This window comes from Pteropus vampyrus, unplaced genomic scaffold (genome assembly GCF_000151845.1).
Source record: "Pteropus vampyrus isolate Shadow unplaced genomic scaffold, Pvam_2.0 Scaffold311, whole genome shotgun sequence".
Lineage (NCBI taxonomy): Eukaryota > Metazoa > Chordata > Mammalia > Chiroptera > Pteropodidae > Pteropus > Pteropus vampyrus.
The window spans coordinates 1,647,267-1,665,321 of record NW_011889092.1 but is presented as its reverse complement, the minus strand read 5'-3'; the positions used below and the strand labels follow the sequence as shown (position 1 = coordinate 1,665,321).

At 39.7% G+C, this 18,055-nt stretch overlaps 1 protein-coding gene across 1 annotated transcript; it reads left to right on the top strand.

Annotated features, from left to right (window-relative positions):
* Nucleotides 1–4,703: 4,703 nt before the first annotated feature.
* On the top strand, nt 4,704–8,260 carry LOC105303689 (T-cell ecto-ADP-ribosyltransferase 2-like). The gene is given in 4 exon segments (XM_023521655.1): nt 4,704–4,766; nt 5,115–5,756; nt 5,759–5,822; nt 8,178–8,260. Coding segments are annotated over 4 exon segments (852 nt in total).
* The last annotated feature ends 9,795 nt before the right edge of the window (nt 8,261–18,055 follow it).

Below are 18,055 nucleotides of genomic sequence, written 5' to 3'. Positions count from 1 at the left end.
AATAGACTAGAAGATAAATGCACGTGAATCTCCCAGGTGGTAGAACACAGACAAAGAATCATAAAATATGAGAGAATGATAGAAACAGCAGATTAATCTAGGAGGTACAACTTCTAATAAAAAGATCCTCTTAAAAGAGAACACCAAGGGCAAGAAATCATCAAAGAATAAAGATAAGAAGTTTTCCCGGATGTTAAAGACCAAGTCTCCAGATTAAAATGGTCCATCAATTTCTCAGTGTAAAGAATTAAGAGACACACATCTAGACATATTATTGTGAGATTTCAGAAACCTAAGGATAGAGAAGATTCTTAAAGCTTCTAGAGGGGAGGGAGAATAGGGGAAACAGATGCCTTCCAAAGGATGTAAATCAGACTGGCTTCAGATTTAGATTTTCCATTAAGAGTACTGGAAATGAAAAAAACAAACAAACAAAAAACCCCCCAAAAAACTATATAGTTCCTTCACAATTCTGAGGAGAAAATACTTTTAATCCATACTTTTACATCCATCCAAACAAAATCAAGTGTGGCGTAGATAGAAACATTTTCAGATATGCAAGGAATTGTATCTCTCATACTTCCATTTTTAGACAATTACTCGAGAATATACTTAAATCAAATATGAATTGTCTAGCCTGGGTTCCCTGAAAGCAAAGCTAAGATAAATAGTCCTCTGCAAAATGTAGAACCGAAATTACGAGGTCAGGGGGAAATCAGATAGATGAGATACACCCTAAAGTAATATCTGCAATGTACAATTGGGATATTCTCATCTAGCTCCTTCTAGTGTTGACCACAGAAACATAACACATATACAGTTATTTAAAACCTTTCACCAGAGGAGTATAATGTTGTCTAGGCCACCAAATTATAGCCTACATTATAATGACAGGATAATAGAAGGGTCTGAATGACAAACCTAATACAGTCTAGGTATGGGCCACACTGTAAGACGATCCAGGGCAAGAGCTCAGGTGGAACCAAGAAAGAAGACAAAGAAATAAAAATTATCAGTTGTGTGTACATGGATAATTTTAGGTTTGTGGGCTTAAGAAACTCTTATGTATGGGCATGCCTGCCTTTTCTCTCATGATACAAAACTGACGGTGCCAATAAACCAATGTAAGTAAATTTTCAGTACCTGGACTCTTCTCCATGTCAGCATTATTTCATGGACAGGCCCATGACCCAGAAGATGGAAGACCTCATTCTCTCAAAATATCTCTAAACTGAATTCAGAATATAACGTTTATGAAAGTATCTCCCTGCTTCTTAGTTCTACCAAGAAGAGTGAGAAGAATTGTAAAGATTAGCTGTGGTTAAGTAGAGATTTGTAACTAAAACCAGCCCAGTCTTCTTATTATATCCTCCTTAACACAGTAATTTGTTCTTAAGAACACATGTCCAAAGAAATAGTCACTGTTCTTCCATGGATACATTACTTGCAAATTGTGTGAGCAGAACTCTTTTCTACTTGGGATACCAAGTGGTGTCAATGTCATCTGGAGGGGCTGCTGTTCATGTTCTAAGATAGCTTGGGAAAAGCTCTTTTGCACTAGGAGAAAATCAAACCAATATGGAAAATGAAGCAAAACCAAGAGATAGCAAGAAAGGACTGATGGTGATTTTCATGTTCCTGGATCCAGACATGCCTGAAGCTAAATGACCAAAAATCAATGAGATACAAATTAAAACAACTATACTTCATTTAAACCCAGATTTTCTAAATTTAAAAATATCAGCAATACCCAGGACTGACAAAATGTAACAGAACACACACCATGAGGGGGTAGATTGCAACAACTTTTGTAGAAGGCGATTTAATAATATGTCAACATTTTAAATACAAAATAACTTGACCTATCATTTACACTCCTTTGAATTAATCTCACAGGGAAAAAATTCTCATAAATGCAAATATACAAGGATTTTCATTGGGATACTGTCTACAAAAGGAGAATCAGAGGCACAAGAATAAACACTACTGTTTACAGTAGTGTAGAAACAAAAGATTCCATGCCATAAATTGCATGGATTAAAAAAGTCTCTTTTGTCCTTTTCCTTTTCTATACTATACATTTTAAGATTCTTAAGCCTGCCCTCTTCTTGGGGAGCTAACTTGCAATTCTAATGCTTAGTTCTTGAAAAGGCTGGCTTTTCTATTAACAATTACTGGTAAAACAAACCTCCGAAAAGGAGAAAATGTTCCTTCTCCCCTATAGCAACAGAAGTTGTTCTGCATCATGAAGCCAGTTTTGATAAGGTTGGAAGCATTCATAAAACTATCTGTAGTACTCTCTTGTTCTGTGAAGATATTTGTTTTTCAATATTAAATGAAACCATTGTCTTCTGTTTACTCTTTAGCAAATGAGTTTTTTGAAGACTTCAATTTCAGAGTGACAATAATTTCTATGAAACATAATTTTTTATCTTAAAAGCTTTGATCCTAACTGCATGTCTTCATGAGTCCATTTAAAATAATCAATATCTCATAAGGCATGTGCACTGGACAGTTAAAACAGACTGCTACTGAACAGCAGGTAGCACTATAGTGGTGCACAGAGGCTGAGGACTAGCTTTGCAGTTGCTTATTAAATTTATGGTCCTCTTATTGAATTGGAAATCAATGTGTCTCTAGAAATAAAATATTTGTGAAGGTCTTTGTTAAGTCATAGAAGGAGGATGGACTTTCCTTCCCCCTCATCCATTCATGAAACAATAATGTACACTTATGACTCTGATACATTTCTGATACAAACTATGAGTCTGAATAAGTCTGTCTCACATGAATCAAAAACATTTTTTAAAAGACTTAAATTTTGATAGCAGTTTAAAATTCACAGCAAAGTTAAGAGGAAAACACAGAGATTTTCATATACCCTCCTGCCCCTACACATGCATAGCCTTCCTTATTGTCACCATCCCCCACTAGAGTGGTACATTTGTTACACTTGACAAACCTACACTGATACATCATTATCACCCAAAGTCCATAGTTTACATTAGGGTTTACTCTTGGTGTTCTACATTCTATGGATTTTTGACATATATCTATACATACATACATACATACATACATATATATATATATATATATATATAATGACATGTATCTATCTATCTATCTATCTATCTATCTATCTATCTATCTATCTCTCTCTCTCTATATATATATATAATGCTGTCTATTCATCTCTCCTCCCACAACCTCCTCCCCCACCACCAATCCCTAGCAACCATCTTGATCTTTTTACTGTCTCCATAGTTTTGCTTTTTAAAGAATGTCTTACAGTATGGAGCATTTTCATATCGGCTTCTTTCACTCAGTAATTTTCATTTTAGGTTCCTCTATGTCTTTTCATGACTTGATAGCTCTTTTTTTTTTTTTTTTTTAGTGCTGAATAGTATTCCATTGTCTAGATCTACCACAGCTTATTTATTCGTTCATCTACAGAAGGATATCTTGGTTGCTTCCAAGATTTGACAATTATGAATAAAGCTGTAACAAACATCTGTGTGCAGGTTTTTGTGGGAATAGTTTATAAAATATCCACTTTCTCTTTCAAACCCTATCTAAAACTGAAAGCACATCTCTCCCCAAAATAAAAAGGCCAGAGCACTGTCTTCTCAGGTGCTACTGTCAGAGACGGACCAACCGAATCACAAGGGATCTGCAGGAAATCAGGTACTTGATAACTCTGAATTCTGTTTTCCGAAAGGGAAGGGTCTCTGAATGTGAGGAAACTAGAAAGGCCCACTGAGGATAGACTGGTGTTTGGATGGGGGTGGGAGAAGATCTGAAGATTGGGGTGATTGCAATAGTGGGGATTATGTCAGAAGCCAAAGCCACGAAGCCAGTTCGGTGTAAGAAATAGTCCAGGTAGGGAGGTGAGGTCAGACTTGGCAAAAAGGAAAACATATTGAAGGACAGAGATGCACTCTATCCATCCCTCTTAAATTTAAAACTTAATCTTAGATTGTGCAATTTATAACCCAGGATCCTCGGGCAGTACTGTTAGTGCCTGTGTCTCATTCCGACCCTGTGCAAAAAGCCCTCCTCCTTCCTACAGTTAGTGAGGCCTATATCCTCATGCCAGCACAGGAATATACTTAATTTCCTCACTTCCCACCCAACTTCATGCACACACCAACTCCTACCTCTCCTTCCAACCAAGAAACCCAAAAGCTTCCATGCATATTAGCTCTCCCTGACATGGTGAGAGTTGACAAAGTCGAAAGATATTCAGAATATTGACTTAAGTTTGAGCCCCAGGTTAACAAAACTTTGAGAAGAATTGATTTTTTTAAATATGTCAAAGGACTCTCAGTATTCTCTAAGGGGAAGAAAAATGTCAGGGCCTGTGAACGATCTGCTAAAATGTGATCTGTTTTTCTCACTGGCCATCTGCTTGACATGTAGACATGCCTGTGACCAGGATCAGTTGTTCATTTACCAGCCCCTTCCTCAAGGCCAGAGGTCAGATTTACCTTCTCCCTATGGGTAGGACCCAGGCAGAGCTGTTTACAGAAAATCCTGGTTAGCCGTGCAGGAAGCAATGTAAATAGGAGCCTGGACTTCTAGCTTTAAAGTAGGGATCCATTAACACAGAATTCACTCATCGGCATACTCACAATGCAACTAATGTTCATACCTCACTTTCATTATCTTATATTTATTTGCAGTTATTTTTGAACTTGGAGATGACCTCTCTTCTAGCTATAGTAGTTCACTTGTTAATCCTCACTCAGTGGCTAACACAACAGGTAATATACACCACCTATTTCCACCCCACATCCTGCTGACCTCGCTTTCCCATTTTAAACTATAGAGTTCCCATGGTTGAGTCTATGGCTAAGACCCATTAGAGAGCATGAATCTGAAAAGATTTTATAAACTATTAGGAAACGAAACAGTAACAAGGCCTAGCTTTTTCTTTTTGCACTACACATAGTATAAGACTGTCTTCATATGTGTACCATACATGAGTCCTATGCCAGGAACACGTCAAATTTCATGCTGAGCAAGAAGTCTATGCTGTGGGCTCTGGGAAGCATCCAGTACATACCGGTTCCTCAGTGACTGGGTCAAGGAACACTGCCTCTTCTTTACAGGTGACTGGCCTGGCATGGCTAGCCAAGTCATGTCAGCTAGGCATGGCCAAGAATGCATTTGATGATCAGTGTGAGGGCTGTACTGAAGAAATGGAAAGAAAAGCACCCCAGTTGTTAAAAGAAGAACTGAAAGTGGATAGAAATTTAAAAATTGAATGGGAAATGGCAGAGACAAAGTGGAAGTAAATAAAGAACAGAATAAAGTATTCAAATCAATTCAATGATTTCCATGGAACAGCTCTAGTGGCCTATACTGGGAGAATTGCAACAGAATTTAACAAAGCTGTAAGAGAATTCCATCAAAATTCACATAAATTTCAGTTCAAATCCTTCCATTATTATTTGACAAGAGCTCTTCAGATTCTTGCTACAGGGAACTGTTACACAGTTTATAGAGGTTGTGGCACCAAGTTTTATTATAGTGGGAGAGGAAATGTACATTTTGGCCAATTTACCTCATCATCTCTGGATGAATTTATAGCTACTTCAAAGTATTTAAAAGAAGGAGGGACACTATTTATCATTAAAAACTGCTTGAGTGTTAATATCACAGCATTTTCTATGAATCCAAATGAAATGGAAGTGCTAATTCCAGGCTGTGAGGTGTATCAGGAAGTCACTGTACAAAACACAGATTAAAAAAATACAATAAAATTTTTCTTCAAAGTCCCCCCAAATTTAAGAGTAACATCAATTGCTTCTATAGTTCCACTAACAATCCAAGAATACAAGACAGCAATTTCAACAGCTCAGGTAAGTCTGGGTCTGTGTTTCAGGTGGGAGTGGTGGGGCCATCATGAAATTGAAGAGGGGGCGCTTTGCCACCAGAAGCCACCAGGGTGAAGAAAATAGGGCATTGAACCCACTGCTGAAGAATATCCTAAAAAGACAGGGCTGATGTCCTAGAATATAGAGCAGCTCAGGGAGTTTCTAGTCCAGCCATGCTCTTAAATTCCTTGCTGTGCAGAAAGGTCAGAAAGATCTGCTGAGCACCAGGGAACATGAGTTATGGAAACTACTTATGTCAGGGGGTATAGGAAAGGTTTAGGGGAGTTGGGAGACCTGGTTCCAGGCAGGACGGTGTGGTGACTATAGGCATCCCGCCAGGAGGTGAAGGTGCCTAAACTGAGCAGGTAGCCATGGTGAGCAAAGAAGGTTGAGCAACTGGTGTTCTCTAGGTGTTCTAGGAGAAAGAGAGTGAAAGCTGAGTAGGGGGAGAGTATGGTCAGAAAACAGGATGGTGGACCTTGAAATTTCCAGTGTGGGTAGTTTACAGGTTCTGAGTTGATTGGAGGACATTTTCATCGAAGCGACTGGCTAGACTGAAGAGCAGGCAAATAGTGTTGGAGCTGAGGAAATCAAAGAACTGAAAGGCTTTGCACAAATGGGCCATACAGTAGTAGACCACATGCATGGGATGATGCCCAGTCTGATAAAGGTTAGAGATGGTAAAACCAGAGCACACAGACCCCAGTGAAGGCATATCGGTAATGGATAGAGATAAAAATAGAAAAAGGCTATTAACTGTCCAGCCCTGAGAGGAGTGAGAAAGTGCCATCAGAAGCTGCCTCCACTTTACCTAACCTTTCCCAAGGTGTCCTGGCTCTCAGGTTTGAATATGTTTATACCTATCGCTCCTTCTGGCTTGAAGTCTCTTTGACCTCATGCCATATTTCATTCAATCTAAAACACTATTAATTTAGTACAGTAATTATCTTTCAAGATCTACCTCAAATATCATTTCCAGTGGTAAGCCTTCATTGATACTTTCAGGCAAAATTAAATATCGTGCTATGCTCCGTGTCACACATTTGGAGTCAGAAGACCTCAGTGATAATCTAGGCTCAACCCCCACTAGCTCCGTGACTTTGGGCAAGTTACCTGAGCAACTTGTGTCTCAAATGCCTCACTTGGACAATGAGGATACAAATGAATACCTCAGTAGTCTATCTGTGAGAATTAAAAACGTTCTTAACTTATTACCTGACACATAGCCATGGCTTAACACACACTGTCTTTTTTTTTTTTTTTTTAACATGGAGAACCTTGTTTGCATCGCAGCCATACACCCACTGTCTTTATGATAATAATTTGCTTACAGTCTGGTGATCTCTTTAATGACAGAGACTTTGTTTTCCTGTTCCCTCTTCACCCAGGGCCTATCATGAATGCCTGGCTTGAATCAGGGCTCCAGTACATGTTGTTGAAGTAAGTTAAGTTTTGTTAAGATGCCATGGTCCAGCCAGAAGTAGATCTGAGCTAGAGAGGAAAACAACAAGTTTTAACCAAATTAGTCTTTATGCTATGAAGGGCTGCTGAGAAATGTTTGGTGTAGGAATAGGACCACAGAGAGTGATTACTGGGGGACTCTGAGCTTTTACATGTAGGAATTTTGAATTTAGGTCAAGCTTATTGTAACGAGATAGCCAGGTAAACTATCCAGCAGAGGAAAGCTGCTGCCCACCATCTCATGCCCAGCTGTTGCTGTTCATTCAGAGTGAGGAAGGCTGAGCTGAAAACCCCAAGAAAGGAAGCCAGATTCCACTCAGAGGCAGAACTCCAGTTAACACTGGTTAGTGGAAAAAGGGGTATACATGCTGCTGCAAAAGATGAACTTCAAAGAGGTCCAGACCCAGAAACATCGTCCTGGGTAGACAAGAACAAACATGGAAGGGCTCCCGCAGTGGCCAGGGAGTTGCAGGCCTCAAGTAGGGAAGGCCTTTTTTATGGAGACTCCTGTAGCTGTGAGCACAGGGGCCTGGGAAGTGGTGATGGATGGGAGGAGCTGAGGGGCCCATTAGACCTGAAAGCTCAGTCCACTCGAGGTGACCTTAAATTCAGAGAACCAAAAGGATGTATCCTCATAATTCATTCTCTCTCTCTGGTATTCCTGAGTACTCCAGGAATCCCTGAAAGGCAAGAGGACAGTCTAATTGCTGGCCAAGTATAGGGAACACTAGAGCCCACTCTCTTGGTTTTTTGAGCCTAGAGTGAAGCTGGAAAAGACGGGAGGCCCCCGTCTTGAGAAATCCCATAGAGAAACCTTTCCTTCTCTTCCTCCCACTGCAGGAATGAGAGAAAGCCTTGCATTCCTCCTGTTGCTGCCTGGCCTCCTCACCCTGCTGTTCCTTCATGCTGAGCTGTAACCCTCCCCAGCCTAGTGCCTGATTCCGCGTGGGGGTATTGGGAAGGGTGGGACACAGGATTGTTTTGTAGCCTGCATTAATGCTCATGTCTCCCAAGAAATCTAAGGAATCTACTGGGTCTGACTGCAAAAGTGTGCTGTCTGTTTTCCGATTTACTACTTGAGATAAGTCCCTAGTCTCTTGACACTTAGCTATGATTAAAAAGCAATGTTTTTATGCACTGTCAGCAGTAACAGTCTTTAAAATGCAATTTAATTGTGTCAAATATTATAATCTAAAGAAATAAACCATTTATAATCACACTTTGCTTTTCTGTGACTAGATATTTTTATAGACTGTATTATTTGCCCAAGAAATTCTCCCAAGGCATTAGATGTGAGGATGGCATTTTCGTAGTTGAGAAGGTTCACGTTTTATATGTCTCACAAATATCCTTGCAGCTCTGATTGCCTGAACCAGAAATATAAGAGCTGTGTTAGATAAATCCTTCTCCCTATATCACTTCACCAGAAATCCAAGCACTTAACAAGCCCTGTCAATTCACTTGAATAATAGCTCCCTATTCATTGGGGGAGTATTTCTGAGATAAGGACAAAAGCACAAACTGTAAAGAAAAAGATTCTGACATAGTAATCACAATATAATTCAAATGTATTGGGTACTTACTGTGTATCAGGAACTCATTGTTCTAAGCACTTTACATGCTTAGTCATTTCGCCCTCATAATAACCCTATGAGATAAGTTCTATTATTTTCCAATTTTACAATCCAGGCACTGAGGTTATGTAATTGACTGTCAAAGAATAAAACAGAAGTAACAAACAAGGGAAGGGAATGTACCAGGGAGTTAATTGTTAGGAGGGGTTATGCTAATTAAGCAGTGAAAACTAGCACTACTGGTAGGATAGAGTCCATAAGTCCGCACACAATTGGCTACAATAAATGCTATTGTTCTTCATCAGTTAGAATCTGGCTGGCATACAGGGATCATTAAAAGTTCATGATTGCTGATCAATTTCAGCAGAAAAGAACCACTTGTGATGAAATAGAGCATTCTGTTTTGATACATGCTGGGGAAGTGTTTGTGCAAATCAAAGTTTTCCTTTTACTCAGCAAGTATAGGAAGTTAGGATCAAACATTTGAATTTCTAAATGACAAAAGACACTACAAACTTAAGATGTAGAAGCAGAATGGGAAAGGATCTTTGCAAGATTTATAACATGTAAAGAATATATACAAACCAATAAAAAGACAAACAATGGAAAAAACATATGAAGCAGGCAATTCACCAGTGAGAAAAACAAACATTTTAAAGTACTCATTTTAAGGCAGATTGAAACATTTACTTCATCTATAAGACTGGCCACTAGACCTTATCAAGCTGTTGCTATTTAAGCAACACCTTATTCTAGCTTTGAATCTGCATGAGATTCCATATCTCGTGTTCTTATATTTTCCTTTTCAGTGGACATTGTTTATTTAACATCCAGGGAAGAGAGTTTTGATGCATCAAGACTCTAGTTTATGGAACATTTTATAAGCAATGCCATAATGTAAACTTTTATTTTCATACCAGTGCAACATTTTATACAATTTTTTGTTCAAGAATGCACAAGCTCAAGAAGTATGTGATGCCTCTTTCCTTTTCTACCTTCTGCTTCCAAACATCCATGACCTTTCCATTTTCACCTTGCATTTATCAGACCTCATTTTTGTGGGTTTCATCAGAAGTCTCTTTCCCCTTCTCTGCTTTTCCCTTTCCATGACCACGACACTTCTTCAAACTCCTTTTTGTTTAAGTCTTTGCACATCTACTCCCTCAGACATTAATTTGTTGCATAGAGCTGTATTTTATTCATTTTCATTGTTCTAATATATTCCATTGCATGGATATGTGACAATTTATTTGTCCATTCCATCATTGATAATATTTTGTTCTTTCCAAATTTTAGATATTAGGAATAATGCCGCTATGAACATTATTGTATTGTACATGTTGTATGCATGTGTACATATTGTTGTGCACATCATTTCTGTCGTATATATACCTAAGAGTGGCATTGCTGGGATATACGATATTTATATGTCCCATGAAGTGGTGGTCAACTTTAGTAGATACTGCCAAACTATTTTCCAAAATGGTTCCGTTAGTCAGCATTACCACCAGTACCACCAGAAGTCACGTTTCTATTGCTCCATTTTGTCATCAGTACTTGCCATGCTGATCTTTTTATTTTTTATATTTTGGTTTTTATTTTATTTATTATTCTTTTACTATGCTGATCTTTTTAATTTGGCCATTCCGGTGGGTATCTCGTTGTGTCTTTATTTGCATCTCCCTGATGTTCATGGAGGTTGATCATTTTCTCATGTGCCTGTGGGTCATTTGAATACCACCCTTTGTGACTTGCCATCATATCTCTTGCCCAATTTTCTATTGGGTTCTCTGTGTTTCTCTTATCACAATGAGGGAGTTCTGTACATATTCTTTAAACAAACCCTTTACTGGCTATACGTGTTGCAATTATTATCTATGCTGTGGCTTACTTTTCTACTCTCTTAATGGTATTTTTTAAAATAGAAATTATTCATTTTAATATAGTCCAATTTATTTAGTCATTTCTTTTATGATTGATGTTTACTGTGCCCAGTTTAAGAAAATTTTCTCTGCTTCAAGGTCAAAAAATTTCTCCAATACTATCTTCTAGAAGTCTTGTTGTTTTGTCACATATGGGTCACCAACCCATTTGAAATTGATTTCAGAGTATAGTTAAAAGAGGAGTCAAATTTCATTGTTTTCCATATAGAAATCTAATTAACTGCAGGTTAGGGGTAAAGTAGAGGATCAGCCTGCTCCTCTGTAACATGGCCAGGAGCTTTCTGGAATTTATAAAATATTCGTTCATTAAAAAAATTAAATACTCTTAAATAATATTTAGTGTAAGTAACAATAGTGTAAGTAACAATAATCAGAAAATTTGAAATTTCCACTTAATTCAGCTTTTGGAGAGAGATTAAAAAATTAAATTTGAAGTCTTGCAGGAACTGAAATACCACATATTTTTATTTCCCACGGTGGTAAAAGGACAAGACCTATAGTCATCTTTTAACTAAAATTCACAACATAATTTATTTGATCAAAGGGTTTGCTTTGACTGAGACTATTAAGGACACAGGCATTAGCATTTAATTTCCTTGTATTTATTTACTTTTCTATTTTATGTCTGTTTATTTGAGAGCTTTGCCTGTAAAACTCCTAGTTGATAAAGGCACATTGTTGCAAAATACCTGAGGAGTAGGTAAAGCATAATTCTATCTGATAAAGGATGAATACAGGCAAGATTAGATGGCTGTAACATCTTCTTTTTTCTTCCTCCTCCAAGTCACAAACAGCAGCTGATTTCAAAGCCTCATCTACTCCATCCAGCCCCACTCTGGCGGTGAGGGCTTCTATTACACTTGTTACGATTAATTCCACAACTGCAAGGGATCATAGAAAATGCACATTCATACCCAGAACACGTTCTTCCCCCTGAATATGAGGATTCTCAGAGACCTGCACAGATCAAGAGTCCACGATTCAGAATTCTGGCAAGCTTCTTGGTCAAACAAAACCAACATTCAGAGGACACTCCACAAGGGTGAGGGTGTGAGTTATTGGAACAGAATCAGTAGTTGGTCCACACCGTTGAGTTGGGCAGTGAAAGTCTTTCCTTCCTTGGAAAACACACTCTGCAGGAGAAGCTGAACTAACTAAAATACTACATACTGACTCAGTGGAAATCGACATTTTTCTCTTAGAATTCAAACAACCAATCGTTCCAGATATTTCATTAGAAAATGACAAAATGAGAAACATTCAGGAGATACCCTGGCTGAAGTGTTTGCGTACAGGAGAGGATAGAAGCGTTCCCACCCACAGAGTATCTTTATGTGCAGGTTGGAAAATGTTAGGGTGTTCAATTAATTGAGGAGAGTGAGGGCTGTAGCCATCATTCACGTAGGAGCTCCTCCAGGAAGTACCAGTAACTGAGTTTGCTCATTAGCCTGTCACCATCAGCTCAGCCACCAGGGGGCGCGGTGTACACTTTCACCTTCGGAACTCCCAGAGCATCAGTCTTTTCAAGGTGGATCTGGAACTCTCAGGTAGGCCAACAGCTTGTTCCCTTGACTTGGTTTCCCAAGGTGAGTCATCAACTAAAATTGGGGAAAACACCCTTGAAGAGACTAAAACTAAGCTGAAGAGCAATGTCAGTGATTTGTGTACACATTATCATTTACTGGTAATAGTTTTCATGTAAACAAGGGACAAATTGCTTTAGAAAAACGTGAACTCTAGAGGAGAAATGAGAGAGCATGGGGGTTGCTAACAGGAGAATTCAAATGAAGACTATGCTGAATCTCTGTCTCTGGTGAAATATAAGCTGGATGGTGGTGTCATGTATGTGAGAGCAGCAGAAGGAAGTCCCATAACTAACAGACCCTGGAAGGAAGAACCTGGGCCATGTCTCCACACAGGCCACTTGGCAGAGAGGATCAAGGGCTTCCTTAAATTTGTTTTATGGAGTAATGGAATTCTCTAAACCTTAGCACTGAAGGGTTTCTTAAAATCTTCGTGACTAATTAACGATTTTTGGCCTAATGTTAATTTGCATATCATTGGGCCTGATCTGCATGTTTAATTTGTAACTCGGCAGGAACCTTGAAGCCATTATACCAAAGTTAGATTTTCCTGTTTCCTATCCAACAACATTTTGAATTAAAAGCTTAGATCTGAAAGCAGGAATAGAGTTTAAATTTGTAATAACAACCCAGTTTTACTTTTTTCCCATAGTTATTTACACATTGTTTTGTTCTTATAAGAAGGTAAAAGTTACCTTTTACCAAAAGGGTTTAATACTCAATTGAGTTATTTCATTTTTTTCACTTGGAAGCTATTTTTTCCTAAGTAAAAAACTGTTAAAAGACTCATCTTTTTGAAGACTAATTTTTAAAATCTATTTCAATGTATTAACATAAATTACAGAGTGCAATTTACAACTCAAGTCTCCTTGTAAACATAGTGTCCTGTGATTTGGAAGGTTTTATTTTCCTCTCAGCCTGGAGGGCTTTTCATAAAAGGCTAGTACATTTAAAGTATTGTAGGTGTGACTTGATTTCTTAATATTTTCCCCCTGGAAATATTGAATCCCTTTATCTTAGATTTATATAAGCATTCAGTGGTCTCCTGACACCAGTATAAATAAGAAGTCCACTGAGGTTGACAGACATTATGGAAGTATTTTATACAAACCTACAGAGGAAGCCTAAATAATTCAAAAGTTTCTTTGATGTCAAACTCATTTCTGTGCCATTCATAGTATGTCCAGACCAATCCTCCAGAAACAAGGAAGCCGAAAAATCTATTGGAACTTCAATTCCTTGGATTCCCCACTTCCAATCCCTCCGTTCATACCAATTCAAACACAATGCAGCTGGGCTTTCACATGGGGAGCAAATCTCTCACTCAAGCAACAGAAGAAACAATAATTTAATTATTGGACAATCTCAAGACTAAGCAGGAGCACTTTTTCTCTAAGGAGAAGAAACCGTGCATGCCTTTAGAAAGCACACCGCTGCCCTGAGCGTCCCTGAACCATTATGCACACAGTTATCCTCTAGGGGGCGGTAGTTCTCTGTTGTCGGGGAAAACAACCTTCTCTGGTCCAGAGTTTTGCCTTTTGGAGCCTCCAGGGAAAATTCACTTAGCTGTACCTTAATTCGAAAAGAAAGAAAACACTTCAGCTTCGAATCAGATAAAATTCTAATCCAGAAACTGGAAACATTCATTTCAGGAGACAGAAACACAAGAGCTCTTTTGTCTGCTCTGATTGCTGGCAGGCTCACAGATAAGACTCTACCTGTATTATCTAGATTCATAGCCATGGACATCTGGCAAAAGCCATAAGACAACAATCCACAACAACAGAAACAGCCACTACAATTTTTCACTTCCTGGTGCTCTATAGATGTTCTTAGCCGGTTGCAACTTGATGTCCTTATATCGAACTGATTAGAAACATCTCAGAAACAGGCATGTACCCCAATGAGACCTGAAGGGATTATCATTGCCTGGGTTCTCTCCGAAAACAGAGCCTAAGACAAAGACTTGCCTGAAGGGGATTTATTTGCGAGGTGACCCCAGGGTGCAGGAGTGAGAAACAGGTGGGGTAACCAGCCATCCCTGTCTGCTGGGGACTGAGGGGTTCCCCAAGATGTGAGACTTTCAGTGCTAAAATCAGAGAAGTCCAAAGTAAAACGGAATGAGTTGGTCACTACAAGAACTGAGGAACTAGCCCCAGGGAAGGAGAGAAAGCCAGCGCAAGGCTGAGTCGATAAGTTGGTTTGCTCTCATAGCACCTTCTGAAGTGCGTCTCAGAATTGGGGAGCATTTATCCACCAGTTCTCATATCCTATTAGTCAAGGGTTGCCCCTTGGGATGTTAATTCTTCCCACATTCAGGGCTCACATGCATGAGTGCCAGTGAGTTCCCATAGGCATTTCCCACTGTGGCTTCGGAGAAGCCCTAAGCAGGAAGTGAGAGAAACACAATGCAGCTGCGGCCCAGTGCTGTTCCGTTACGCCTACACAGATCTGGTTGCTGCAGCAATGGCTAAAGTCAAAACCCGACTGACGATGTGAGGCTGGGCACAAGAAGTGTCCAATACATGAAGGTTAATTTTGCTTCCATTTGGTTGGCTCATATTTGAGCTCCACCTGGAGTCACCAACCTCTGCTCTTAGCTCCCTTTTAGTTTATTAATTTAGATGAGGTGAAACTCTGAACCTCTGTTTAAGCGAGAAATGCTGCAGAGCGGTTTTATTCTCCCATGTAAATTGAAAAAGATGCCATGCCAGTGATCTCCTCCTAGCAAAAAAGAGAAAGTTTATAGGGATTTGGGCCTCCTTCAAAAACCGAGTTGTCCATTTAAATGTCATCACCAGTGTAAAACATTAAGACAATCAATCAAAATCACAGACTTCTTAGAAGTTAAGGTGTCCTGTCACAAGACATAGCAACACATTTTAAAGTTCAGATGTCTTGCAAAACTTTTTGGAAATCATATTTGCAAGGATGATTTATATGTATTTTTCACTTCCATAGTTCTTTTAAACTTTTTATTACAGAAAATGTTCAGAATCCTCTTAAACCATCAACAACCATCAACCTTTGGCCATGCTTTTTGTGTCTCCCTCTATTAAGAAAGCATGAAGCAACAAGCAAGAGAAAATCTAATTACATGATCTTAAACAAATAAAAGCTCTATTTGTCTCAGATAACATACGGTCTAGATATAGGCAGTCCAGGATGGTGTAGAATTGAATGATGTCTTCAAAATAATCTCTTTCTAATGCTTTGGTCCTCCATCTTTAGGATATGGTTGCAAGATGGCTACTAAGTCCCCAGAAATCACTTATTCTAGGAAAGAAGAATGAGAAAGGGTGAAAAGGACCCAAGAGTATGCCAACTGCCTTAGGTTTCCTTTGTAAACCTTCCAAGAAGCTCTATTAAGCAACTTTTACTTAATCGCTAGCTGGGGCAGGTCACATGGTCTCTACTTGCTGCAAGGGAGTATGGGAGGTGAACAATTTTAGCTGTGGACATAGCCACCCTGAACCAGATCAGGGTCCTGTTAATCAGGAAGAAGGGGGCTCTGACCTTTTGCCTATGATAATTTTCTCTCTGCTTTCAATTCCCTCTCCTCCCTGGACCACTCAGGTTATTCCTTTATTTAACAAATATTTGTTTAACACTCCCTTCCTGCCAGTACCAAAGCCAGGTCCCAGGGCTCTAAAGAGAAATAAAGAGTAGTGTTTACTCTTGAAGAGGTATTAGTCTAATCTATAGCAGGAAGCTAATACACAATATCTCAACCTGATAACTGCGGAGTCACACAAACACATTACTTAAAGACATAGAAGAAACTTCTCGAAGATATAAAATCAGAAATGACTTAAAGGGGTTGCCTCTGGAGACCAGACTGGGACAGAAAGGTGTGGAGCTGGGGACTGTTGATACCATTATAAGCTCTTCCATATGGCTCGGCTTTTTTTTTTAAACCATGTGCTTACATAACTGATAAAATATATAAAAAAAAAAAGAACTCTGAAAAATAATACTGCAGTAAGCATCTTCGTGCATAAAGAATGGTTGCCATTTTTGGTTATGTTTTCGTGATATATTCTTAGAATTTCTGTGTTAAAGATTGCAGATACAAATTTGTTTCCAGAAAGTGTGCAGGGGGGTTGAAGGGTTTAAACGGAGTGACATATATAAACTACCAAGCACATAGCAGGCATTCAGTACACATTAGTCAGAAACAAATAAATCATCCAGCATTTTGTCTGGATTCCAACCCCTTCCCAAGAGCTACCACAAAGAAGTATAACTCTCTTGACAATGTCCCTCTGGGTCTTTTGCTAACACAGACAGTACTGCAGTGAGCAGTTGTGTGCCAGTGTCAATTCAGGTTGTTGCCCGTGTATACTTGGAATAGGTTCCTAGAAATGGGTAAACGCCTATGTCGTTTTGCTAGACATTGCATATCCTCTCCATAGGGGCTGTACCGTTTTGCACTCCCCCAAGTGATGTGTGAGTGTGTCTTTTTCTCACAGCTTCACCAAGAAAATTCGTTGTCTGTAGGATGTATACTCATCTGATGGGTGAGAAATGGTCTCTCGGTGTAGTTTGAATTTGCACTTCTAACTGGTACTTGTCATTTCCTTCTGCTACTGCCCCGACTAAATTTCTCTTGCCCTTAGCCAGCATTTCAGTTGTTCCAACTACTTGCCAAGGATGACCCAGACCTTTGTCCCTGAGGGGTTTGAGCCCTTGGTGGCCTTGCCTTTGTCAGGCCATCAAGGCCTCAGTTGCCCTTGCAGTGTTATTACTGAGCACAGAAGCGCCACGATGCAGCGTAGGGGGATCCCCCGAGCTCTAGATAGTCTCCTTTCTGCCCCACTAAGTGTCAGCAACCCTGCTTCTTCATGAAAATCAGGGCTGATCATACCCTGCCACCGTCATAATCCATTTTGCTTTCGGAACCATTGGAATGGGAATCCAAAGTGACCAGGTAATGGTTGTAGCTTCAGATTAAGTGGAACTCCGCTGTGTCCCTTGGTGGAACAGCTCACCTCTCCCTAAGAACCAGGACTTCTTTCCAGCAGAGACTAAAGTTGTAGGAACACAAAGCAAGGCTTCTACAAGTGAGTCACTGGAAATGATGGTAAGACAGGCCTCACTTCCCTCTACCCTTTGGTTCCTGAACCTCTGTATTCCCACTGATGGAGACAGAGCACTGCAAAACAGCCATTGGTTCAACACAAATTGTACACCCTCCAGGGCAGCACTTGACCCCACAAGTGTCATTCCCAGGCTAGCACCCTCGCTAAGCCTTTCAGGCCAGGTACTTCTAGGTGACACGGTCTATAGGAGGATCAGTGGATCCTGTGAAAGAATGACTTCCTCCTCCAGGTTGGAAGGGATCTGACGTAATCAATTTGTTCGATCTTCTTGAGGGATGGAGCCACACTGCGTACTCTGCGGTTGGCAAGTTAGGTAATCAGCACAGAAAGTAGTTAGATCAGCCTTGGTGAGTAGGAGCCCATGCTGCTGGGCCAGTGCACAGTCTCCACCCCTGCCACTGTGACTACTCCATTCATGAGTCTAGAGCCCCAGCACTGAAATGGCTAAGGACAGAAGCTAGCTGGCATCCACCAGAGTATCCTTCCTGTCCACCTGGCTGTTGAATGCTT